The sequence below is a fragment of the Podarcis filfolensis genome, assembly GCF_964270895.1.
Source record: "Podarcis filfolensis genome assembly, chromosome: 6".
NCBI classification, from domain to species: Eukaryota; Metazoa; Chordata; class Lepidosauria; order Squamata; family Lacertidae; genus Podarcis; species Podarcis filfolensis.
Window position 1 is genome coordinate 33830637 of NC_139609.1, and position 27544 is coordinate 33858180.

The following is a 27544-nucleotide window of genomic DNA, read 5'->3' on the forward strand; positions in this document are numbered from 1 at the left end:
TTAATAATGTAATACCAATGATACATTTACTGGTTGTTTGGAGGGAGAACAAGATAACACACCTTGTGTATTCTAGGGCAAAATGTCATGTTATTTTCAGGCAAGTCAAAGTTTTACATTATATGATTTAAGTGGCTCCATTCTTAAAGAACCATGAAAATCCTAGAGTTTTTCTGCATATCCCTGGGGAAATATTTTTAAACAACAACCACCCTACAAACAAACTCAATATCGTACATAACTTAATAAAAATAATATAGGCTCATTTAATAGTTGTGTAACTTATTAGTACACTTGAAAAGCTAATGACAAATATTTCATGAAAATTTCAGAAAATGCGAAGTTAGATTTTTGCACAGTGCCTTAGGTTACTGCTGTGCCTCGTGACTTTTACATGACCATGAAATCAGTTTCATAATAAAAATAAGTACCATGAACATGACTAGGATATACAGACCTACTACTTCACAGAGGTATGTAGGGAGCTCTTGAAGAGATAAAATAATTTCATGGTATATGAAATTTTCTTCCCTCCAAAGCATCTTTATTGTCATATACTATTTTAAAAGTTAAAGGAGTGAGATTTATCTCCTTAGTCCTTGCTCAGTTTTTTTCATGCACTATAAATTTAAGTAGAGCGCTTAAAGTGGCATAAACTGCTGGTAACTGTTGATGACCATATTTGGATATTAGCTAAACTGATATCATAGCACGAAAAATCTATTAGAAATTACTAATATTCTATTAGTATCTCCAGAGCAGGAGTAGCCAATGTTGCATCCTCCAGATGCCACTGGACCACAACTCCCATCAGTCACATATAACATACTGAAAATGATAAGAAACCAAAAGACATTTGCCACCTTTGCTAACAGTTTCATAGAGGTGGCATGGTGTCCTGTTAAAGACAGATGTTAAGATACAGATTGCTGCGACAAATTACTTTTAGGAAGCTTAACATGTCTAGCAATACATGTTGAAACGCCAAATCAAATGGCACTCCTTTTTCAGTAAAAGTTAATTATCAAGTAAGCCGCAGCAAGGGTGAAATGCTATATAAAATATATTCTTTCCCTTTCATCGCATCCCAGCACTGTTTTGTGACAGCCTACATAGAGAACAAGTAGTTCAGCAACAGAATGGCTTGCATTTCACTTTTGCATTCAAGCTAGCATAGCTGAGGGGGATATATTGAAACTCCCTGCTTGATGTCATGCAGTCATATAGAGGAGGGAAATAAATCACACACACACAAAAAGTCACATTGGGCATTATAAGAGAAGGGTGGAGAGCATGGGTCTACCATTTTGACAGCCCTATGTCTGTCATAACATCTTTCTTGTGTGTCTATTCACACTACAAAAAGAGTCACTTTTCTGTGTTTCTTTAGGTGAGGCATAGGCAACATAGCTTCCTCCAGATATTGTTGGCCAATGAAGTGTGGACATTGCAGGGGGTGGGATTAGATGACCCTTGGGGTCTCTTCCAACTCGATCTACAATTCCATGAAACATCTAGAATCTGCCCATTGATTTAAACCAGGGATGGGGATATTTCCCAGTCATGATAACAACATTTTTTTAAAAAAAACCAACTGGAAATAACAGAGAATCGGTGACCTTCCATATGCATAGGAAGTGCTCTCCTCCAACATGTTCTATAAAGTCTTGCTCCCTCTCCCCCTTCCAGAAGAACTGGTCAAATGTAGAGAGAGTGCCAAGCCCAAATCACAGTACACAGACACAGTAGCTTATTTTTGTTATGCAGCTGGTCTTGTACACGGAGTTTCTTCGCTTTTTCATAAGATGCTGTTTTCACATTAAACAATTAGGAAATTAAATTCATATTATTATGCAGTTTGAAGGACCAACCGGCCTTATTACTTGTTTTATCTCCCTTTTCAGAACGACTTATGGCTGGTTTGAGAGCTGAGGTTGTCAGCATAGGCAAAGAAGGAAATATCCTCCCATTGTTTACCATGTTCAAAACCAGGGCGAACATCCTTGGCGTCTCCTCTGATCTTGTAGAGGTAACAGATGCTGTCCATTATAAATTCCATTAGGCCTGTACTGTTAGACCTTGAATCTATTTTCTTACAAAATTCATTTGAGTCTGGCTTGTTTCTATAGCATGAGCATTCCATACACTAAGCTTTGATAAGAAGGGGGCAGATCATCCTTACATGATGTCTCCACCCCCATCATTCAGCCCAGGTGCTGAGGTCCAGCTCCAAAGGCCTTCTGGCGCTTCCCTCACTGCGAGAAGTGAGGTTACAGGAAACCCGGCAGAGGGTCTTCTTGGTAGTGGCACCTGCCCTGTGGAATGCCCTCCCATCAGATGTCAAGGCAATAAGCAACTATCTTACTTTTAAAAGACATCTGAGGGCAGCCCTGTTTAGGGAAGTTTTTAATGTTTAATGCTGCATTGTGTTTTTAATATTCAGTTGGGAGCCGCCCAGAGTGGCTGGGATATAAATAATAAATTGTTGTTGTTGTTGTTGTTGTTGTTGTTGTTGTTGTTGTTGTTGTTAACAAATTACAACTTTTGCCTATAATGGTTTAAGTTAACTCATGCTCAACCAGCCTTCATAAATGTATTAAAAGCAAGTGACTGAAACATAGTTCTTAATTGTTTAAAATATTCTGAAACTGCTCTGATTTATATAAAACATAGAAAGCCCTTTTAACTATTTCATACACCCCCTTTCAACACAGGTCGGCGTTAAGAGTATAGGACTATCTCGCCTTTTTGAAAGGGCATATGCAGAAGGAAGGCTCCATGACTTGGTAAGTGGGCAGCATAATAAACCTCGTAATGTGTTATTCCTACAAATGCTATGTCTGTTTAAGGCCCAAAATCATTTAGGCACATGATACCTGCCATACCAGCATGCCCAGTCCATAAAATTTGATAGAGATGCTCTTCTCTGTGTCCCATTGGTACCCATATCCAAGCAAGGCATGGCTGGTTGGGATGTGCTAGATGCTTGGGATGTGCTTACCTTTTCTGAATCTATTTATTGATTCATTTATTGGATTTATACACCGCCCTTCGGAAAAGAGCTCAGGGCAGTTCACAATACAAAAATAGAAGAGAAAAGCACAAATAAAGAGTTAAAACAGAAACAACAAAGCAATAATTCACCCCCAAACACATTTTAAAGGCTGCAGAATGTTAATTGGCCAAAGGCCTAGTTGAATTTTCCCCAAATCGTGAGATTCCCTAGCTCAGGGTGTGCCTCTCGTTCCTTTTCACAGCCTAGCTTATTTATTTGTTTCATTCAAGAAGACATTTGACCTGCCAGAATGAGGATTCTTTTGTAGCTGATTCCCCCTCCCGAATCATTTTGGTTTCACCTTCAATTTAATTCTGTTGTTGTTGGTTGTTTAATCACCATTAGATTTCCCTGTTGTTTTGTTTGAGTGTTTTAAGCCACCCTGAACATTGCAAACACATGTGTTGCAAAAAAACAGGTACACCATCATTTCTTAAAATAATAAACAAACAAAACAATAAAAATTTCAGTACGTTTCTATTGCTTATCACACAGCCCTTCGATCAGAAAAAAGGAGGACACGACCCAACTTTTGGAGGACTATATCTCAAATTAGCACGCCAAGAAATCGCGTATTTGGAGCTCACTCCTGATGTGATCCAGGATGCATTGCAGGTGCCTCTTTTGACTTGCATGTTGTTTAGATATAAATTATATTTTCTTCTTCTTCTTCTTCTTCTTCTTCTTCTTCTAGGCTCTTGAACGTGATTGCTTTCAGGATTCAATTGGGTGCAATTATAACTTTTCAGCATTAGTTACTATTGCACTGGCAACCTCTTTTTCCTATGAAAGGAACAGTGACGTGAAGCATGTGATATTCTCGTTCTCTTTGTTTAATCACCGCAAACTTTCTTTGCAGATATTCCATGGCAAAATGCCTCTCCCCTGGATAAAAGATTCTGCAGATGGCCTTAAAAATCATCCAAACATGCAGTGGGAAAACAATTTAGTATCTGCAGAAATCTACGGTGTTGTGCCTACATGCACTGGACTTCCACTTCAAATAAACTTGGTTCATTTTACTCACACATCAGTTAATGGAAACGGTAAGGCAATAGAAATTTATCAACTACCAAGAACAGTGATTAACTAGGGTGGTATCTACACATGTATAAAAAATGCCACGAAAATGTTTTTTTTAAAAAAAGTTTTGAAAAATACATTAAATTTGCCATAGCTCACTGTCACCATCTAGAGTCACATTTGTATATTACTCTTTACAACACACTTAAAACGTTTCATTTGCAGCTGTATAGCTGACTCCCTAGGACTCCCGGTCTTGGGTTTTACCATGAGAATGGTAGCACCTCATTAAAGTGGTACAGGAAAAATATATAAGGACAAAAAATGTAACGTGAGGTATCCCTAAGACTGTGTTCCCAAGCACATTGAGTTGGAAATGACTGGGTTTCAAATATATTTAGAATAAAAGATGCTGGGGGGGAGGGATTAAATAAGCATTCCAGGGTTACAGTTTTCCCCCATTATTAACTGTGAGACAAATAGCAGTGCTCAGGGCAAATTTATCCCTTTATCAAAATAATATCAAAATAGAAACAAAATAATTGCATTTTTATATATCACATTTTGCATAATAATTATTTTATAGCATGCATTTGTTTTATTTGCTTGCTTTTAAACAGTTCAATTATCCATGAGTCCCGAGCCGACATCACATTTGAGTTTGCCTGACTTGCTTAACATCGATATGAAACTGAAAACCAGATTGTCTGTCAGGTAAATAGACTCATTGATACATAAAATGACGAGATGCAATTCAAGTGGTGCAAATGTGCCCTCGGTATTCGTAAACTCTTTAACGTATATTTGCCATAACATCACTATAATGGGTTTGTTTGGTTTTTTTCATTTTTAGCATGAACAAAGATATGCTCGTGACGATGGGAATCGTTGTCCCTGAATTCCAGGCTATAATACAAGAGAATGTCAAAATGGTCACCAATATCCCTGTGAACGTTGATGTCTCTATGAACATTAAGGAAAAGACCTTCAAACTTGAACTTCCACCATGCAGAGAGGAAACTGAACTCATGTCTTTCAGGTAGGGGTAGCGAAAATTGGTAGAACACCCCTCCCCCCTTTCTCCCGCAATACATTTTATAATTAGTACTTGATCTCTGGAGTTAATTATTTTATATTATCTAGTGCAATTGACTTATTTTAAAGTTAAACACTCCAATCAAATTTATGGAGGTGTCAAGTTGAGATTCACAGAGTTGAAAGAGAGTGCTTTAAATTAAAAATCAGCTTTAAATGCTTGAAGATCACGAAATATGTTTAAAATGTTTGACATAAGCTTTTTCATAGATAATTAGATTGCACAGAATAATCCTATAATTGGATTTTTGAAACCGTATTGTAAGGTTTATATACTATACAATTTTCCCCTCATCTCTAATGACATTATTAATTGTTACTTTAACATGTAAATATACTGGGGCTTTCTTTTACAGTCAATACAACAGTGTTGCAAGGTAGATCAATATTGGTATCTGTTGTCTATTTATCTAGGTGACAAACTTCCCATTAGAATTCATAATGGCCTTTGACATTTAAAAAAAAACCCACAAAAAACACAAAAATCTGAGTACTAGTAAAGTTAAAGCGAATGGCATAAACTGTGTAAACAGAAAGTATTTCAAAACCTTACCAAGCAACGTATTTTTGCATTATTTGGTGAGCCAACAAATGAATAAACTTAAAATTACAGTTTTCTACATAACATCAAGAGGAAGAATGAGCATATAAAACTTGTGGAAAACCTAAATCTGAAGATTAAAGCAGAAATATTGGAAAGCCTCCAGAGTGCATTGTCCAAAATATAGCCTACATTTCAGTGACAAGTTGTTGAAAAATATACATAGTACTACCTGCATTCCAGTTTTTAAAATACTTATGAGCAAGGCCAATAAAAATAGCTTCACTTCACATATGTAAATTATTTGCATGGCTGATCACAAATGTGATTGATTATGCATCCTTAGAGGATTAATTGTTTTTCATTTTTCTTTTTGGTGAAAGCTGGGAGAAGATTTAATTTTTATTTTTCTTTGGTGCTACATTGTATAGAATGGCACAAATAAAAATCGTTAGGAAGGACACTTCCATTTTGAAGGGCATTATTCTTTTTTCTTGTCCTCACAGTCCTTGTACTTTCTACTTATCCTCACATGCTGGTACATGTGCCTTCTACCTATTTTTTTCCCCCTTGTCAAACCTTCCTACTTGCTCCAGTATTATCCAACATTCCCCAATCCCTCCTAACAATTTTGCATGTTGGCCTATGGAATTTGTATGGATGCATAAGTCTGGCAGAATCGGTTAGAAGACTGGCCCCTTTAGCCTTGATTACTCAGTAGTTAATTAAGAAGCGGTGCAAGTATCCTAACACAAGGAATGAGTGGAAGATGTTTAGTATCACATCGTTTGATCACTCTGATCTGATGGTGGGAGTGGCCATTGCTTGAAAAAAGTGGGCTTTAAGATGTTCTCATGGCATTTGATCTCTGATTGCTCTTCTCAATCAAGAACGTCATATGCTGATGTTGCAGTCAATGAACAGTGACCTCCTTACGAGTAAGGAGCCTTCTGCCCAGTCACATGATTTGTTGTGGCTCCCTGTGCTCACCAGGGACCTGTCTGGAACCTTTAGAAAGTTCCTTGTAACTTTCCTCCACCCATTCTTGTGCTAGAGCTGGATCAGGCAGCTGATTTCTGCAGAAAACAATATGTGACACCTGTGTTACCACTAAATTTATTGGCTCTCTCTTATATTCAGTGGGGAAGAACTGATCATTCAGTTCAGTGGCAAATGTAGACTATTGGGTTAAAAAAAAAATAACAATACTGAGAGAAAGATTAGGGTGGGGGAGTGATGCCAACTATTTCTGCCTGGAGATACAAACCGTAGTTTGGTGACGGTTTAAATTATTAAATGTGAATCAAGTGAAAGCCACTTCCTTTTAATCTATTCTGCCCAGATGAGCCATCTTAAAATGCAAGTTGATTTGTAATTTCTTTCATCCCCTCAGCTTGTCTGTGAGAATATTTTTTGTCCCTTTTCTTAATAAAAGAAATAAAAAATTCCTGAAGGTTCTAGCTAAGCTTAGTGTGGGGTGCAGCTGTCATGCCCTTAATCTGAAACAGAGAACTTGAACAGAAAACAAAGCCTGTGGGTGATAAGGTGTCATTTATTTATTTTGACTTGACTGAAGGGCTCCATGTGAAGCACAACTTGCATGTTCTCTACAGTACCCTCAGCACTGCAGGCACCGACAAGAGGAAGAGAGAGAAAGATAAAAGGAATGCAAATCCGCCTTTCAAATAAAGTAGATTAGGTGTTCTTAGGCTTCCCTCACAGAGTGTGAAGCCCATTATTCTCAACATGGGAACACCGACCACCTCTCAGTTCACAGCCAGGCAGGTCACTTCCACCCATCTGTGTTCGCAAAACAACCCCCAGGCGACAATATCAGTTGCTTCCGTGAAATACTAACAACGGAACGTGTGTGTGTGTGTGTGTTTTAATGCATTTTGAAGCCATGTAGTTAGAAATGTAATGCCTACATCATAAATATGATTGGACTACCAGCAGCTTAGAGAAAATAGTTTGTTAAAATGCTGTTGAGTAGATATACTGCTAGTGTTTTACAGCACAGGATGCAATCTTCATGCCCACCTCCCTTGGAATCAAACTCACTGGATTTAGTAAGACTTGCTTCTGAGTTAATCTGTGGGATGTGGAAAAGCAGTAGTTTGCTTGGAAGCAAATTGCTCATGTCAGCTGACTGACTCAAAGGAATGATAATGTAGTATCACCTGATCACATTCATAGCAATAGTTTTTATTTTATTTTATGTGACTAATAAGCCAGTGAGTTAGGCTAAGCTAATCCAGTGAACATCACACTGCAGACTGAAGGCTCAGCCTATCAACCATGGTAAAATATCCTAGCTATATTTCTATGCACCAGAAATAACAACGTAATGTTTTTGCTATTGAGATTTGTGGCTTTAACTGATTGATAGATTGATCAATTAAGATTTTCTCCCCTGAATGGTTTCCTTTGTTCTTTTTTTTTTTTTTTTTTTTTTGTCCACTGTACTAAACGACACACCAGCTTGGGGGCAGGATGGAACATGCCCCACAACCCCTTTCACCGTGCTTGTTCATTGCACACAAGTAACCCATGACAAGGGCTACGTTTTTAACAGAGATCCTATGACACAGGAAATACCTTTGTGTCTAACTGCCCCATGGAAAACATATCATTGTACCAGAGCTTTTGACTTCCTTATATTTTGAAGTGTGTCCTTTCTGCAGCAGTGTCCCAGACAGAACAGAAACCCATCACTTTAGCAGCTAGGATATTGATTAAATTCCAGTGCTGGGATTGAAACTATGTCAGTGGCTTGTGCATTGTTTGTTTGTTTGTTTGTTATGTTTTTAACTTTAGTAGAAAATTAGGAGCAGTGAGCATGAAATACTGCCTTTAAGTTGAAGTCTGAAAATGGCCAACCAAAATAGATGACACTAACTTGATTTTGTTTTAAAATATGACTAGTCATGGCTGCCTAGTCATTTTTGCCTAGTCAAAATTGTACCTAGGCATTTGGGTTGCCTAGGTACAATTTATAGAGCAATTTGCAAGGAACTCCATGTGTGATCAAGTCCATACTACAAGGCACAACCCAGATCTTTTTAAACATATTTGTGCTTCTAACACAGCATTTCCCCCCTCTGTTTATCCAACAGTGCTATGACATCTGTTATCACTCGCAACCTTGAAGAGGCACCTGCTACCAAGTCAACTCCACTTTTCGTCCCTCAAACTGTGTCTAAAATAATAAGAGGCTCCTTTGAGTCAGCAGAACAACGGAATGAAAGAAGGGTAACCCATATTAGATTTTTGTGTGTACTTTTTTTTGCTTGAGAAATGTTTCTTTTACATAGAAAAGAAGTTGTGTGAGCTATTTTTAATGTGTCCCCCCCCCCCAATAAAACATTTACAGTTCAGTCCTATACACATATACTGAGAAGTATATATCTCAATGAGACCTACTCCCAGGAAAGTGTAAAAACTGACCTACTGGTACAAATATAAATTTAGCAGTCATAAAAGCACTATAGCTACCATAAAGCATTTATTTGTTATTAATTAAAGACAAATTCCCATTACAATCAGAAGTTTAATCATGTATTTTATTTCAGGATTCTGGGGGGATTTAAAACTGGGGTGTAATAGGTAGAGAACAGGTATCTTATCGTGTCAATGAAGAACATAATTGCAGTTCTCAGTGTCAAGTAAATAAGTAGTGGCCTTGATCTAAATAAACTTAGCTATGATAAATCCTACTGTGCCTGACAGCTCTGGGATGTAGTTTTAATGGTGTAGTGGATGTAACTTACACTCTTGAAGCAGGATGTAAATTGATGCAACTAAAGATGTTAAGTCCTGAAAGGCTGAGCGCAAAACCCTAACGTAAATTAGAGCAGACCTATTGAAATCAGTGGACATACATTACTTCGCACTGGAAATCATCCTGTATTTCCCCCCTATTAAATATTAGGGCTTCCCTTAACCATTGGTCAAGATGCCATGTTTATATATGCAGCGTTCCAACTGAATTACTGTTCTTTACCAAAATAATAATAATGATGATGATGAGGCAGAAGTCTGAGATTGCAATCTCTCATGCTGGACTATGTTCATCATCCATCCAGGACCAAATTTCTGCAGAACAGTCAGAACATTACAGGCCTGCCCCTCGTCGCACTGAGTGTGTTGAAGCATGCACATTTGGATGTAGGGCTTGCGTTGAATGGTCAAACATTTATGCTGGGTGCTCCATAGATGACTCTCTGTACAACTTGGCTGGCGAACATACTTTTAGAGTAACACTCAAGCAAGGTAACTCTTCTTTATTCTATGATGTTTGTTGGGGTGTGTTTGGTTTTTTTTACAAAATGCAGAGAGGTTCAGCAAAAAGAACAGGAGCAATATTTCCCTGGACAATTAGCAGTCCTTCTGGATAGTGTGGGTTGTGTCATATGGGACTGGTGGTGGTGGAGAGCAGCTCACAAAAGGCTGTGGTCATGCTGAAGTTCAGTGTCATCTGTCGGCAAATGGCACTGTGAACCACAGTGGATGAAAGCCTAGGAAAATATACAGAAGGAGATGTGCACACAGAGACATACCATAAAGACTTGTGCTTGGTTAGAACAGACTCATTGAAATCATCTTAATGACAAAGATATTATTATTATTACTATTATTATTATTATTATTTATACCCCACCCATCTTGAACAGGTGACAAAACAATCTGAGGTTTAAAGTTTTACTACCATAGTTCTCAAGCTGGTCTTTCATTAGGCCTACCAGTGAAGCCAGATTATGCATGGTGGTCACATAACACATTCATATGCCATACAAATCAATGGACCCAACTGGTGGCTGCATGTATCAAAAGTGCCCATTGACTATGTTTCAGAAACCATGATTTATTGCATAGATAAACCATGCAATAACACTAATACTGACTCTATAATTTCAGCTGAGAGAAGAGCACCCATTGAGAAGTTACGATTGACTGTTCAAGGAGGCGCTCATTCTAGTTTACCAATGGTGCGTTTGACGAGAGATGAAGAAAAACATTTAAGAAGAATTCAGGTATTTCTGATAGCAATACATATCACCATGTGGAAGGGGCTACTATCCATATGTTTTATATTCTACAACTTGTTCTAACTTTCGGACAGCGTGTACAGTATTACATTTAAGGCGTTAAACTCAAGAGTGGGGAACCTTTGACCTTCCAGATGTTGCCAGAGTCCCATCAATCTCAGCTAGCATGGCCAGTCGCCAAGGGTGTTAGGATTTTGAGTCCAACATAGGGCTGCCATACATCTGGAATTTCCTGGACATACCCAGGATTTGTTTGCCAAAAATAGCGTCCACGCAGAATTTCCATAAATCAGTTAAAATAAAAATTGCTCAAAAATAGCTCATTTTTTAAAAAATTTCAGTTTTTTTTATGCAAAAGCAAAGCTCAACAACTTTTGTGTCTGAATTTTCTCTTATTGAAGTATGGCAATCCTAGTCCAACAGCATCCAATATCGTGAACTAAGGAAGCAATTAGTTGAAGAATGATCTTGATTGTATATGTGACCTATGCATTTGTGTAAAACATTTTCTTGTGCCCCACAGAGATCCCTTTGGTGCTGCAACAATGTAGGAGGCAGCAGTTACAAGCTGTCTTTGCATACACAGCAGGCGCAGTGATTTTTGCCCCCGGAACCACACTCCATTGTCTCTTGAGACAGATGGGTGCCAACAATTCTGTGCAAATGAGAATCTGCAAATTAGCTTTCCCCCTCTGGCCAGACAAGAAGTACCTTGTCTGCAAAATGTTCTTTTCAAGCTTAGAAAACTTAATATGACTGTGTTTGTTTTTCTCTGGGTTCTTCCCCCATTAGCCCATCAGCAGCTCCAGCGAAAGCGATAGCGATAGCTCTAGTGATAGCTCTGACAGCTCAAGCAATGATTGGGATGACCGTGATGACGATGAAATGATAGATATGAAGCAGCAAGAACGTTATCAGAAGCACCCCAGGAAGACTTCTTTGAAGAGCAGCAGCAGCAGCGACGACAGCAGCAGCAGCGACAGCAGCAGCAGAAGCAGCGACAGCAGCAGCAGAAGCAGCGATAGCAGCAGCAGTAGCAGCGATAGCAGCAGCAGCAGCAGCGATAGCAGCAGCAGCGATAGCAGCAGCAGCAGCAGCGACAGCAGCAGTAGTAGTAGCAGCAGTGACAGCAGTGACAGCAGCAGCAGTGACAGCAGTGACAGCAGCAGTAGTAGCAGCGACAGCAGCAGCAGCAGCGACAGCAGCGACAGCAGCAGCAGCAGTGACAGCAGCGACAGCAGCAGCAGCAGCAGCGACAGCAGTGACAGCAGCAGCAGCAGCAGCAGCAATGACAGCAGGAGCAACAAGAAACAATCCAAGGGACGCCCAAGCAAACAGAAGCATGTTAAGGACAGCCACATTGGCAGCGGCAAGAGACTTTCAGTAAGTGCTTTCTATGAAACAACTGCCAAATTGTTCCTCCATTTACCAGAGTGCATTTGATTTACCTTTCCCCCCTTCTTCTTCTTCTTTGTCTTTGTCTTCTTCTTCGTCTTCTTCTTGGAATTTAGAAGGACTTGCGAGGTCTGGAATTGGCTAACGCGAAATACATGGCACACAAGGCAAAGCAGCAGGTGAAGCACCAGGTAGTTTTGATATTCTTGATTCTTTAAAATGGACTTCCTCTCCGAGAAAGACGACAGAAATCCATGTCATGCAGGTCAACCTTCTTTGGGGCAAACTCACCCAAATAAAAGGCAGTCCACCAGTGAGACTTTTTCTGCACCATTTTAAACGGTGCCTAGGAATATAGCCTGCATGATTTTGCAACATCAGATGCTGCAAATAGAGTTGGCTTCGTAACTCTTTAGTTACGAAGCATCTGTGGCTACTGTCTGTAAAGAGGTTGTGAGCCATCCATGTGTCTGAAAAGCACTTGGGACTTTGGAGAAAGGAAAAAAAAAACTTCACCTTATAGTGTGAGTGACAGGTCCTATATATCAAAGTGTCATCTCCTTCTCATGCTCTCTGTTTATTTCTCTTTACATTTTATTATTATTATTATGGGGTGAAAATCAGCAAGCATCAAGCAGTTCATCATCATCCTCTGAATCCAGTAGCAGCTCTAGCAGTGACTCCAGAAACACCAGAAGCAGCAGCAGAGACAGAAAGCAGAAAGGTGGAAGGAGCAGCTTCTTGCGGGAGGTAAGTTAATAAAAGTGAAAAAGAAGTCATTGCTTCATTCCTTAGCTTAGGTCCAGGTTTCAGTCAGGTAATTAATTTACAGGAAGTGGCTAGCAGAGTTGTCAGTTTTTCTCCCTACCTTTATTTATTTCCTGTTTCTTTAAACTGTGATCTGAAGGCAGCCCTGTAACGGGAAGTTTTAAATGTTGGATATTTTAGTCTTCTTTATATACAGTCGTACCTTGGTTTTCGAACAGCCTAGTTCTCAAACATTTTGGCTCCCGAACGATCAAAACACGGAAGTGACTGTTCCAGTTTTCGGACGTTCCTATGGAAGCCAAAAGTCCAACGTGGCTTCCGCAGCTTCTGATTTGCTGCAGGAGTTTCCTGCAGCCAATCAGAAGCCGCTCTTTGGTTTTTGAACATTTTGGAAGTTGAACAGACTTCCAGAATGGATTACGTTCAACTTCCAATGACTGTATGCTGTAAGCCGCCCAGAGTGGCTGAGGAAACCCAGCCAGATGAGTGGGATATAAATAATTAAAGTTATTATTATTATTATTATTAAATACAAGAGGAAAGCATTTTCAAAACAGCTACAATTTTTGTTCATGTGTCTGTCCTAGTCACAGTGGAGGCTAGAATCTAATTGCGATTGAACAAATGAATGTGGTTTCACTTGCCTTATGCTTTGGGTGACATCTGTAATATTGTTGCTGTTTTTAATGCGGTGTGTGTAATCTTTATAAAATGTTTCAAGATTTCTCTTCTAAAAGTAAGTGGTATAAAAATATTACTGAATAATTAAGAAAACATTACTCTTCCTATCTCTGGTTCACCCTTTCAATAGCACTTTCAGAAGTACAAATCAAATCAACCGGGAGAAAGCTGGGTGGCAGAGCATAAGAAAATGGAAGCAGAGTTCAGCTCCCCCTCCCCACACACCCTTTTTAGTGTTAAAAGTGGACCCTCCCATTTTATAGATGAATGGGGCAGGCAAATAATTACACCTCTAGATAGATATCTGATTTTGTTCTTAGGCAGCATGAAGTACATAAGGTGTCAACCACAGACTTCCTGCTACAGTTCCCAAAGTTTCCTGTAAAGAGATTTGATTGTTAAACCATGCTGGAAATTGTAGCTCAGTGAAGGGATTTGGGGTTTCCCAACATCTCTTAGCACCCTTAGCAAAGTACAGTTTCCAATAGTCTTTGGGGAAAGCCAGGACTGTTCAAAGTGGTATCACAGGGCTTGAAATTTATGGTGTGAATGTGACTCTAGTTGAAGGCAACTGATCATCATAGGCATTAAAATGGTGCCCTTTCATTTTTCTGTCTTTCAGGACCAGGACCAGGACCATGGCGATTCACTACGGCCTTACGTTACCATTGTGGCTGAGGCAGTTAGGAGTGATAAGAAAGAACAGGGCTACAAATTTTCAATGTACATGAAGCATGACCGCTACAAAGCCCAGATGAAAATAGTTGGAAGTGAGCTTGCCAGAACCAAGTGGAGAGCATGTCTTGATAGTGTTGTGCAACCTTACACACTCCAGGTAAAAAACAAAACATTTTTTTAAAATGTGCTTTCATTTATTTTGGGGGTTTGTAAGACAATTTTCAGCAATGCTTCTCTGAAGCTACACGTGATAAACTATTGAAATACAATAAAACAAATTTTCACTAATAATAAACATCGAATAGATTAAGAACCGAGGCAGAGCAGTACTTATTTTTAAAGATAATAGAAACAATTATCCCACACTAGCTAGGGGGCACAGATTATTACAGGCAGAAGAACTGCTTAAAGTTGAAAGTTCACTAAACTTCAGAAATCAAAAAGCATCTCCTAGAATGTAGAGGGAGAAGTTGCTGCATCCTGGTGCAATAACTTGAAAAAAGAAGTGTTCCACCATACCTATGCCAATCTCAACATGCAAGTTTGTGAGGGGTGAGATAGTTCTTTAAATATCCCTTACCCAAGATCATTTAGGTTGGCCAATTGCTTGTTTATGAACTGTCAACTCATAGGAAAAAATTAACGGTGGTCTACAATATAGTTACTAAAGCACTCATTGGATTCTGTGATAATAAAACACAGAGCAAATGGCCAGTCCCAAATACTCTCATTGATAGAACAAAAATATTTTCAGCATATATAACAGGGGCATTCCCGCCCCCCATGCAATGAGGATGCCATTGTGATAGGATCCAAATGGGTCGTTGGCTTTTCATTCCCATGGTATTAAATAACTTTTTTAAAAAATTTCCTACCTAAGAATGAACTGAGCTGGGGTGACAACTGCAAAGATTACAACATTCAAGTAAAGGCTTCCAGTGGGCTGGTTGCAGAACGGGACGCATTCGAAATTGAGATGAAATGGACAAAGGTTCCACGCTATCTAGAGAAATGTGCTGCTTGGTATAGCATCTACCTCATTTCTTATTAAACCTAATTGTCGCACATATTGGGGGGGGGGTTAATTTTAAAAAATCTGACTAAATCCTGTTTTGATTTCATCAAGGGTTATGGATCTCATTCCTGGTATTGCATACATGAAATACTTCACAGCAGTTTATCAGAAGAATCCTTCACGCCAGGTTCTGTTCAGAATAGTCCAGTCCTCTCCATGGACAACAGCTACAATCTTGAGAGTTCCCGGGGCATGTATTTGTTATCTCTTTTATTAAATATGGGTTATTAAATAAGTGTAGTTTGTCTTTGGGGAAGCAACTGGGTGGTCAGCAAGTATAGAGAATATATATTTTCAGGTTTAATTCAACCACATACCATCAAATTTGGGTGGTACACTTAAAGTGGGTGATTTTGCACAGCAGGCCCCCTACTCCCTAAAAGCAGAGTTTTTTCCAAAAAAGAAAGTGATGTGAAAGTGTGGAATAAGAATTGCTTGATTTAATGTCTTATACTGTATTGGCCCGAATATAAGCCACACCTTTAAAATTCAAAGGGGAGGGGGGAGAAAAAAAGACAATACTTGAATATAAGCCGCTCCCTTAAAATTCCACAGGCACTCACATCCGTTCCATTTTACCGTATGTCTGTTTCAGCAGCGATGTCACTAAAAGCCCTTTTTTGTAAGGTTGCAAATTTAAGCCGCACTTTAACATTTCACAGTCGGAATTTGGAAAAAGAAGAAATGAGGCTTATATTCAGGCCAATACGGTAACTTGCCCCAAACAAATCAAAATGGTTGCTCAATCAACAGGCCCCTGGAAGCAATCTGTAGGTTGGATCCACATTCTGTTTGTGTCCTTTCCACAAACAGAAGGGATTCTTCTGTTTGAAGATTCAGTCAAGATCCAGGGAGGAAGGAGGGATATATTTTCTCGGTGCAGCTGCCTATATGACTTTTCATGCTTCTCCCAATAGTCCCCAACATGTGGAGAAGATTTTGAGGGGACACAGGGAACTTTAAGGGGAAGGAAGAATTGACAAAGATACCACCATCTCCACTTCCTCTAGTGAGAGTGGAACTGCTGAGTTTAAATTGGGATGTATCCCTATGGGTTTAGAAAAAAAATTAAAAAGAAAGATATGTTTTAGCTTATGTAGTTAAATGATAAATCGAAACACAAGCTTTGTCTACAGCCACATTGGTCCTTATACATTCATTCTTTGTTTTCTAGGAAACCTTTTACAGAGATGGCCTCTGTTTTCCATTTTCTTTACCCGCTTTCGAAACTCCATATTATCAATCTTCAGCAAAAAGGGCATATGATTTATTTGAATTAATGTCATGGGCACCCAAAGGAGGTGAAGGTAAATTAATACTTTACTTACATCAGGCAAGTCTTTAAATTTAAACCATTGCCTGTTCTTAGCTTCTAACAGGACCATTTTGCAAGCATATTGTTTCTAACTTTAAGCCTTCTGTTTATATACAATTATATATTGTAAATGGATTTAGTGATTTTATATGGATTTACCGGCTCATTTGATATATTTTTTAAATAATTATTATAAATTATGATGTTCTTCTTCTGTTTTGTAACCCACCTTGCGACCTTAAATACATTGAAATGAATAAATAGATAAATAATTGACAGCGCACAGTCCTATGAACGTAAACTCAGACATAAGTCCCAATAAGTGCAATAAGACATACGTATGCTCAGAAAGTATATATAAATTACAACCACATTATCATCGATCAAACTGCCAGAAGGAGTTTTCTTGCTTGCTTATAGCCACAAAAAGGTCACTTATCCATGATCAGGGTGGGCAGCAGTTATGGCCTGGCGCAGTGCCCCAGGGCAGGGGGGGACCAGCCCTCTTCTCCAGTCTGGCTGTTGGTTTTGGCCTTGGGCAGCTGCAAGGAGTAATGGGATTGCCTGCCACAACTTTAAATTAAACTGGTCAATAGAGGCTGAAGGGGCAGATGGGGCCTAGGCAACGGACCAGAGTGAGCGAGTCTTCGTTCTGGTCCACTGCTGCTCTAGTTAAGCCACCTTGAACTTGGCAGCGCAGACAGCAGAAGATCAATCCTTGGTGTAGCTTCTGAAGAGTAGGTTGAGTCCAAGCACTACTCCATCCTCAGGCAGATACAATATCTCAGGGTATCCCAGTAAAGATGGCTGGATGGAAGCTTCTGTCCTAATGGCAGCCTGTCGGGGGCCAGCTTAGTTGACCTGCATCTTTTGTAAAAGTGGCAAAAGTCTGACAAAAACTGAGATCTAGTCGAACAGAGAGGCTTTTTTGATCAAACAGGCTTCCCCGGTTATTCATCCGAACTGCAAGGGATGGAATCTAAGTCTAACAAGAAAATGTACTTCCAGACATCTGCCTAAACATTGCATATTTCTGGCTATCTTATGTTCACTGCTGCATCTGACTTCTTTTTTTGGGGGGGTGTCATCTTGCCAGCTGTATGTGAGGTGGACAACGAACGGATCATGACCTTTGATAACAAGGTATTCAATGTAACTACAACCAGACATGCCTGTGACCTTTTGGTAGTCCAAGACTGCAACAAAAATGAAAATTATGAACCACGGTTCCGTGTTTGGATATCAAAGTCCAGACCTGATAGTCCAGGAGAGGTTCACGTCAATATCTCTTCAGAGTAAGTTTTAACAAATACACAGCTTTTTCAGATAATATAATCACAAGGAAAAAATAAAGGTTTAACCTTTACAGTGGTACCTCAGGTTAAGAACTTAATTCGTTCTGGAGTTCCGTTCTTAACCTGAAACTGTTCTTAACCTGAGGTACCACTTTAGCTAATGGGGCCTCACGCTGCTGCTGCGCTGCTTTCTGTTCTCATCCTGAAGCAAAGTTCTTACCCCAAGGTACTATTTCTGGGTCAGCGGAGTCTGTAACCTGAAGCAGCTATAACCTGAAGCGTCTGTAATCCGAGGCACCACTGTATTTCCGTTTCCCCCCTTTAATGGGAACTGCATTAGAAATAATTGCAAACTGGGCCACAGGACCCAGACTGCAGAAATGTGCAGTTTTCTCAGATCTAAATGGAATCAGATCACAGTTATCCCATGCCATGCTGCTGTTGCCTTGAGGGGTCTATAGCAACCAATATTGGGGGAAGAAATGCATTTGGTTTCAAATTTAATGTGAACCTACTTCCTTTCAAACCACAGCGAAGGCAGCATGAGGAGCCTCAGGGGGGAATTGGTGCAGTTTTGCAGTGCACTTGTAAATGACAACTATGGGAAAAAGATGGGCTGCTTCACACTGATTGTTAATATCAGTTTTTTCACCTTCTAACAAAAAGCATTTCCCCCCCCCCCCAGGATCAGAAGTTATATCAGAATCTTACCTACCATGAATAAGCTTTCTTTGTTATACAATGAGAATCGAGTCCTGCTTGACAAAAAGGAGTTTGAGGATGAGAAAGGTACTGCATCTGATATTACGCTTTTCCTTAAATCACAACACAGTTCCATTCACCTGAGTCAACTTAAATCCATGTACTCTGACTATTGGTTATATATTGGTAATCAATTTTATTTAAAAAAAACAAACCTTGAATAACTTGGGACACACCCACCCCGCATAATAATGAAAGAAAGTAAACATTGAAAATAAGTTAGTAAGCCTTGATCAGTAAAGGTGTGATGGGTTAGCTGAGTATCCTACCCATAAATTTGATTAAAATTTCTGTACACGGTAGTCAATACAAGCTGATGTCACAGAATCTCGCAGCGAAAATTGCTGTGTCTCTGGTCCCATTCTGTAGGCAAGACTCAAAAAGTAATGTAAAACGAATGAACAAAATGTGCACATTTCTATGTACACTGCTGAAACATGCTCTTGAAATAATTGGTAAGCCATTTTAAACTATCCCATCTCTCCACAGCGCATGTTAAAATGTGTAAAAATGAGACCACTATTGCTATTGAGGCACCACTGATAGGCCTAGTGAATGTGACGTACGATGGCGAAACTCTGATGGTAAGTCTGACAGCCTGCTGCTTTTTGTGCTAGGATTTCTTGCTCCATTCCTTTAATGCACTGCATTGTAAGGATACAAACACAAGCTTCTACAGTAAATATCCATTATCCATGCAGATTACAGTCGCTTCCAACATGAGAGGTAAAACCTGCGGACTCTGCGGAAACAATGACGGTGAAATGAGTAATGAAGCCCAGATGCCCAATCAAGAACAGGCATCAACCACTACAGAGCTTTTGCGTTCCTGGTCTTTGACGGATAGGTGTGATAGAGGTGATAGAGGTCAGTTAAATTTGGAAACTATATTTCCCATACAACTTCCCTAGGAAAAAAATGGCATAGCACCACATCACATCCCTCCCAGAGGCACTTGTAGCCGTGGATGGAATTGCCAGGCACTAGTCATGGTGGCAGCAACACCTTCTAGCCACTTAAACTGGTTTTTATCTGGAATTGGGGCAGTCTTTTAAGCTTTAAAGGCAGCCTTCAGAGCAGCCTGTAAAGTTGTAAGTAGCCTTCAGCAAATATTAGGGGATGAAATTTTCAGTGAGAATGGAACAGAATAGACCTTGGTTTGTCCACATGCAGAAGTGCCAAGGCTACCTGTCCATGCCTAATTCCCGACTACACAAAGTTGGGAGGGGACAATGACCATTGTGTTGTCATTGATCTGCTATGCATCTCTCAGCTTGAAAGTTCAAGTCTCTCTACTTTCTACCATTACTAAGGCTGCAAATGTGTCTCTTTGAGCAGAATGCATGTCTGAAGCAAAGAGTCTTTTAAGACAGAGGTGGATTGCCATATACCCCCTTCAACTGGGATCACAGCTGTGCCTTTCATAAGGCAAAGCTGACTGCCACTGCAATGGAAGGAAGAAGGGAGAAGCAAGGCTTTGTATCATTAATGCAGACAGCTGGTGCAATGTCACTCTCCTTACTGAGTGGCTCTGTCCAGGGTTTGCCTCCCTTCTCGTTCTTGAAGAGGCTGGTTAGTTCAAACATATGTGTGCCTGTAGAAAATGTAACTTGAGAAAAGAGACATTGCACATACTTTTGTCAACCAAGAAATCATCAATAAAAAATATGTAAAAACAAAAAACAAAAAATGTATGTGTGACATTCAAATCCGCCACACCATTGGGTTATCTGCCCATTAAAATTTCACAGTTAAGAGCTGGATGTAGTTGCTTGGTTGACTGAACTGATATTTAGCATGTTGCCTTAATAGGATAACCCACATATCCCTGCAGAAGTTTTCTTTACCAAAAATAGCATTATTATTTGATTTTTAAAAATTCTTTTTAGCACTTGCCTCTTTCTTTGCTTCTTTCAGTTTGGATTTGCAACTGTGTGTAAAAAACTGAAAGAATTACCAATTTTATGCTGTTTGTAGATGTAGAGACAAAAATTAGAATTGTATACAGCATTGTAAATATTCCATACCCATTCCAACAAATTATTTGACTGGGGGGTTTTGTTGTTGTTGTTAATTCAAGATGGGAATGTCCACACTGCTAAAAAATATATCGCTTGGACTCTGTTGATTGATGGTGATTTTCCTTTTTTGACAGAAATGGAAGCAACGTCTGACTCAGAGGCTTGGGCAGCTTAGCTCTGAGAAGACTCCAGACTGGGTGAACATTACCCTGACAACGTACTTCAGATCAACCTTTCGATATCTCAAATTAACTGAGTTATCTCGAGAACCACCTTGGGGATGCCAGTGCTACATCAAATGATAAATATATTAATTAACGTTAATTGGAACTAAAGTAAAATCAAATGCATTCTGCATTGTATGAAGTTCTAAATAAAAAATACATCGTGCATTAAATAAATATGTGTGATCATTTTGTTCCTTTTCCACAAAGCAGTTGGGCTGAAAATATTTTAGAGAGAGAAAGAATCATTTATTGTTGGTTACTGTTCAGCTGTCACTAAAATAACCTCAACATCTTTCATAATAAAAACATGCTAACATAGTCTACTAGTTAACAGCTGACAAATTAACATGCCATACAGGCACAACACAGAATTTGGATTTCAGAAGGTTTATTTCTTTATTATTAATGACATTTATATACCACTTAATTATTCACATTGCTAGGTGGTGTACAGAAAAACAATCCACAGAAAATGGGACAACAAAGCCTTCAAAATTTATCCTAAAACCAAATATTACCTTCATATGCCTGCTGGAACAAGGAAGTCCTAGCCATGTGCCCAAAGTTCAACAAGTGGGAGGGAGTTTCATCAGCTTGGACCCAATACTCTGATTCCATGCCTTCTAGTACTTATGAGTTGTATGTCTGAGCCATGGGGGAACGCCAATAGACTCCTCAGAGATTGCAGTGATCAGACAGGTCCTTAAAATATTCTAGGCCCAAGTTGTTAAGGGCCTTGTAAATTAGCAGAAGAACCTTGAACATAGCTTGGTAACATATGGGCAGCCAGTGAAAGCTTCTAAGGACTGGAGTTGTGTGCTGGCAGTAGTCTGTTCCACTCAACAGTCTAGCAACAGCATATTGCACCAGCTGGAGCTTCCAGGCCAGACACAAGAGTAGCCCCACACATTGCAGTCATCAGGTGTCAAGGTTACCGATACCTGAATCACCACAGCTAGCCTATTCCTGTCAGAGTTGGCCAGAGTTGGTAAAATGCACTCTCAGCTGCTGAGGCTACCTGAACGTCAACTGATAAAGATGGATCCAGGAGCAACCCCACCTGTTCTTTCAGTGGGATAATATATTTGCCAGGGCAGGGAGACGGTCAGCTTCCCAGACACTGGAATTACACCCCCACGGTGCCTCTGTCTTCTTGGGATTTAAGCTCAGTTTATCAGCCCTCATCCATTCCACAACTGCATCCAGACAAGGTTTCAGACTATGCTTAGCCTCACCTGACTCAGAGGTTATGGAGAAATGGAGCTGGTTATCATCAGCATACTGAACACCCTTCGCCCCCAAACTCCTCTACATGACTCTCAATGGCTTCATGTAGACGTCAAAGAACATTCACAATGGGATTGTTCCCTGAGGCACACCGCAGCACAAGGAACAGGGAGCCAAGAGACAATCCCCTAATGTTATTCTCTAGACACTGTAAAACTGTATCCCCAGTACCCAGCCTACAACGTCGGTCCAGGAGGATACCATGGTCATTGACACCAACAGACTGAGAAGGTGGTACCCTGTCCCACTCTTGTTACAGGTTATCCATCTTGGTGACCAAGGCTGATTCAGTCCCAAAACTGTACCTGAACCAAGAGTGAAACAAATCCAGATATCCTCCAAGGACTCCTGTGTCTATTCTGTCAGAGTTCAGCTCTGCCTAGTCTTAGAACCTGAGGTCTCCTTGGATAAGGATATGTCTCCCATTCACCCAAGATGTTTCAGTGATGCTTTCAAAGTGTCCAGCTAGTGGCACATGAGACTACTTGGGAGGAGGGTGAAGTGCATGGAAGCACCCATGAAGATCAGGATCTGACTGAGAATCAGAAAGAGGTAGAACCTCAAGTTCCTGAGTAAGATTCAAGGCTGAGATGCTTCACTGTTGAAGCAGCTTTTCCCCCAAGCTCCAGTCTTCCTGAACTAGGCAAATGGACTGTCAGGACTGAGACAGCTCCAAGTGAAAGGTTGCAGCCTGCTGAAGAACAGAGAGAGGCAGATCACACACAGGCTGAGCTGAGTTCACATCAGACAGGGGTAACTTCACCGCCCCGTGGAATGCAGGTTGCCAAGGGAACAATCTCGAATGAGCAATGTCAGAGGCTTAGTGCTGTCCAGCTGGCCATAGATAAGACTCCGGGCTCCCAGCCAGTTCCAAACAATTGATTTATTTGACAAAGTTCAAACGTACATCTCCAGCGTTTCCATTAACCTCCTTCCCCTTGTGTGCAGTTGCTCCCTCTAATGTTACTTCCTCCTTTTTTTTACCCAGCATGCAAGTCTGTGAAAACTCCTCCCCTTACTTCCTCTGTGTACAGCATGACTTGTCCCAGGCTCACCCTCCTCCTCCCCCTCTTCATCAGACTGACTGTCTGACGACACGCTGCTGATAATCTCTCTAGGCTCTCTATAACTGCTGGTTTCTGTCCTTTCATCTTTTCCCGTTTGCCTCTCCCTGACAAGCAAGATCTCAGACAGGACTCTCATGGGAGGAAAAAGACATGGGAGAGAAGATTGACAGTCTGTCTTCTCAGGAAGAAGTTGGAGGGTATCCAATGAGCCCACGCAGTCGTCGCTGGGGGAGGATGTATGACAGGAAAAAGAATCAGAAACAAAAGGGTCATAGGTTCCGTTTATGTTGGCGGAAGAGGAAGGACTCTTTAGAAGGGTCATCATGATGGATAAGACTGGTGGCATGTTAGAGCCATCCAGAGAACTCTGTGTTTTGCAATAAATCTTCCTTTTTAATTAACCATGCTTGCTGTGTTATCAAGTCAGAAACTGGGATTCCTGACATGGACATAGAGTGCTCTTTTCCACATAAATAAACACAGCTCCATTACTGGGTAGTTCATAGATTAGCATTATATGTACAAGCCTTTGGCAAATATGGTCCCCTCACCACCAGCAGCAGGAAATAAATACATACATACATACATACATACATACATACCCACCCATCTGGCTGGGTTTCCCCAGCCACTCTGGGCGGCTCAGTTGTCTTTTAAAAGTTGGGATAATAATAACAGGGCTGCCTTCAGATGTCTTCTAAAAGTCAGATAGTTGTTTATTTCCTTGGCATCTGATGGAAGGGCATCCCACAGGGTGGGCGCCACTACTGATCAAAAGCAGTCCCTTCTGTTTTTAGCTACCCACAGTTCGTTGTGTCCAAACTTGGATAAACTGTAGTTAGTTTTAGCTTTTACAAACAGACCGACCTCAAAATGCAATGTAGGACTCTGTTTTGCTCATTCCTGCATTGCAGGGATTTTGGCCAGATGACCTTTGGAGTCCCTTTCAATTCTACAGTTCTACGATTCATATAAACCATACAAACCATAACCAAAACTAACCACAGTTCCCAGTTCAGACGACATGTCAAACTTTGGTTAGCTGGATCTCCTAATGGCCATAATGGAGGAGGAGAGAGGGTAAGCTAGCCTGCACACATAACATTAAATAATGGTTCAGCATTATGCCTGAACCAGATACTGTGCCACTAACTGGTCTTTTTCATTTATAAGACATTCAGTCTTATTTATTACCTGCCAATAGCACATTTTATCAATTCCAGACAGAACATTTTGCCTTATTTGCTTCTGTTGAGAGCATTAAACTTAGAAATGTGCCGTGGGCACTTTACAGAAATCTCTGCTATATATAATTTAAAATATTTGTATGTTATATTTCTATGCCAGCCCAACATTACATTAAGTGGGTGATGAAAACTTAACGCCATTAGATTTCCTTTTAACTCCCACTTGCATTTACAAAAATCATATTTTCCATACCATAAAGTCACAGTAAGCAGTTCTTTCCTTTTTTTTATAATTTTGGTAAACAAGGAAAATCTGTGCTTGCAGCTTTTAGAGGAACTCTGGTCTAATGTATTCATTAAAGGAAAGCTTTTGTCTACCTACAGTACTAATTTAAATTACCATTTCCATTAAAAGTTAGCCCAGCAGGCAGAGGAATCGTAAAGATGGACAAAGGTGGGCTGAAAACCCCAGGGAAGGTCTTTGTGGATGGGGACAAATAATTGCAAGGAAATAGATGTATCCTGAACAAAGAGTGTGAATTTGGGGGCAAGGATTGGGGACTGGGTTTTTTGATCCTAAAATGCAAAAACATAAAACAAACATTAATCCGAGGGGAAAATGTGAGGCTAATTTCTCCAGCTTAAAAAAGACTGAAGAACTGCTCTGCTGCCCTGTTTTGTGATATGCACTTGTAGTACTGATATATTCAAACTTTTTCTTTCTTTTTTTCTTTCAAAAAAAACTTCTATCAAATAGTGGGTAATAAATACACAGCAGGGCAAACAGGACAATCCTTTCTATTTAGGGGACCAGGTTGTTTATGTATTTGCAAGATGCCGTACCTAAAAAATCAGTCTTTCTCCCAGGTTTACAACAATGCCTTGACCATTATCTCACGCCTCTTCTTATTCTTCTTCATTCTACTTGTAAACTTTTGTGCATTTAAAATTGACTCCAGAATTTATTTTCTTTAAATCAGATGTTCAAATAATTTTGTGTGTGCGTGCATAAGCATGAGCATTGGTGTATGTTAAGGGTGATCATATACTTGTACATATATGACCCAGCAGGGTAATTGTGTTGCGATGGAAAATTACAAATATTTATGGCCCTATCAGACATCATGGATATTTACCTTCCATTTCCTTGTTTTTCCCATTACTTCTCATTGCACATTTTCTATCCCTCAAACTGTGGGGGGATACAGTCTTAGAATGGATTACGATGTGGTGAGAATATAGAGCGAACAGGAATGATATTGAGCTTCTTGTTCCTTATCTGACATATATGATGAGAAGTCTGAGGTAAAATACCATATAATGTAGCTTCCCCTGATCATTTCCATTCTTCTCAGAACACCCAAGTCACACCAGGACATGTTGAACTTATAGTATACAATTGCCCTTCAGGCATGCTCTGTATGTAGTTCTCAGGCCATATGTGGTTACTGTAAGGTGCAAAAAAACAAAAAAAAACACCTAGCTATAGCAAATGCTTTAAAAATGAACTGCTTTTTTCCAACTTAATAGGAAACTGTTAACTATAATATTCACCTAGCCTACTGGAGTATATTCAGAGCAAGCCTTTGAAAGCAGCTTTGAATCTTCTCATCTCCCCAAAATCTCTCCCACCATCCTCCTGAAGTGGAATTTTCGTTCTGTTTTACATCCGCTCTAAAATTGCCTCAAGCAGAATCCTACCAGATTGGAAGGCAGACAAGACTCAATTTATATGTTCCGTAGTCATTTAAATAGGAAGTGTGACATGCACCCCACCCTTGACATCACAATACAATTGCCGCTGAAATGCAGCAGTGAAAACAGCTCCTTGTCTCGTCTCCTTCTTGTGGCTTTGACTGCCATGAGTTTGACTCTTTGCTTCCCCTCCTGCCACCTCAAATGGGAAACGCTATCCAGTGAGATGGTTCATTCAAAGGCCGGGCTGGTAGGCTAGGAATGAATGCAACCTGGAGATCTCAGCAGCCGCCAACCGGCTCTGAAAGAGAGGTGAAGCGAGCATGCTGGGAAGAAAGGGAAGTGATGCAGCAGCTGTTTGGTTTTACCTTTGGTAGCACAGAGAGTGGCAGCCATTCATTCATAGTCAAGCAAAGTTCTGTTCCAAAAGCAGCTTCAAAAACTCTGGGAGTGAAGGATGGGGGGGTGCTTTTGTGAAAGGTGGAGGGACTGGCTTTTATTTCTTCTGTTCCATTCAGGACAGAGGTTAGTCAAGTTTCATATTATTTCCATTTTTAAAGAGCCTCTTTCATTTTTGTGTGTGCGCGCATTGGCTATTCTGCGGACGACAATTCGCGTTCATTAGTGCCCCCATACTGAGATGGCTGAGCAACTATCAAAAGACAGAAGAGATACCCACCGATGCTCCTGGCTGTGAAATCCAAACATAATGAAATCTAGTAATGTGCCTTGAACTGGGTGAAGAAAAGAATAAACTCAGATGAAAATCCATCTTCCCCAAAAACTTAAAAACCATATTAATGTTAGAAGTGTCAATACACAGGTGCTCCTTTCCCCAAATATACCACACACAGGCATCGGTTCCATTGAGGCACATAGCAGGTGTTCAGACTAAAAAGTCACTGGAAATTATTCTTGATCTGTTTGAAAAAGTTATGCCTAAACTGGGTGTGGGGGGGGACTTCAAATGTATATTCCACAGTCTTCAGTACATACAGTACATATATATAAATTGCTGATTTTGTAGTGTTACTGTAAGGTACATATTGTGCATATTGTATTGTTGGTTTTATTTTGATTTGATTTCATAGCAAGGGGAAGCTGAATAACAAATGTAGGCCCCGCCAGACAATCTCTTTCCCTTTCACGAGCTATTTTGGATGTGATGGTTAGCAGGATCAGTACTACAGCACTCCAGCTGGGCCATATTGATAATAGTTGTTTCTGTGAAAATACATCAATGGGACTCTTGCCCTAGGCTAGAAAGCCTACTCACATTAGTCTTAGGAGCAGGCGTAGACTGGATGAAGGATGATCTTGTATAGAAAT

The 27544-nt window shown here is 40.1% G+C and overlaps 1 protein-coding gene across 1 annotated transcript in view; it reads left to right on the top strand.

The window, feature by feature from the left end:
- LOC310765655 (vitellogenin-1-like) overlaps positions 1–21144 on the top strand; it is a 34403-nt gene extending 13259 nt beyond the window's left edge. The window contains exons 13-33 of the mRNA XM_083620894.1: positions 1905–2029; positions 2715–2786; positions 3551–3670; positions 3915–4101; positions 4699–4792; positions 4932–5117; positions 8831–8966; positions 9800–9986; positions 10632–10747; positions 11555–12145; positions 12274–12348; positions 12782–12907; positions 14229–14441; positions 15165–15307; positions 15411–15549; positions 16534–16666; positions 17771–17969; positions 18655–18758; positions 19221–19315; positions 19433–19598; positions 20887–21144. Coding sequence (XP_083477020.1) covers positions 1905–2029; positions 2715–2786; positions 3551–3670; positions 3915–4101; positions 4699–4792; positions 4932–5117; positions 8831–8966; positions 9800–9986; positions 10632–10747; positions 11555–12145; positions 12274–12348; positions 12782–12907; positions 14229–14441; positions 15165–15307; positions 15411–15549; positions 16534–16666; positions 17771–17969; positions 18655–18758; positions 19221–19315; positions 19433–19598; positions 20887–20927 — 3248 coding nt within the window. The 3' untranslated portion in view covers positions 20928–21144. The remainder of the gene's footprint in view (positions 1–1904; positions 2030–2714; positions 2787–3550; positions 3671–3914; positions 4102–4698; positions 4793–4931; positions 5118–8830; positions 8967–9799; positions 9987–10631; positions 10748–11554; positions 12146–12273; positions 12349–12781; positions 12908–14228; positions 14442–15164; positions 15308–15410; positions 15550–16533; positions 16667–17770; positions 17970–18654; positions 18759–19220; positions 19316–19432; positions 19599–20886) is intronic.
- The last annotated feature ends 6400 nt before the right edge of the window (positions 21145–27544 follow it).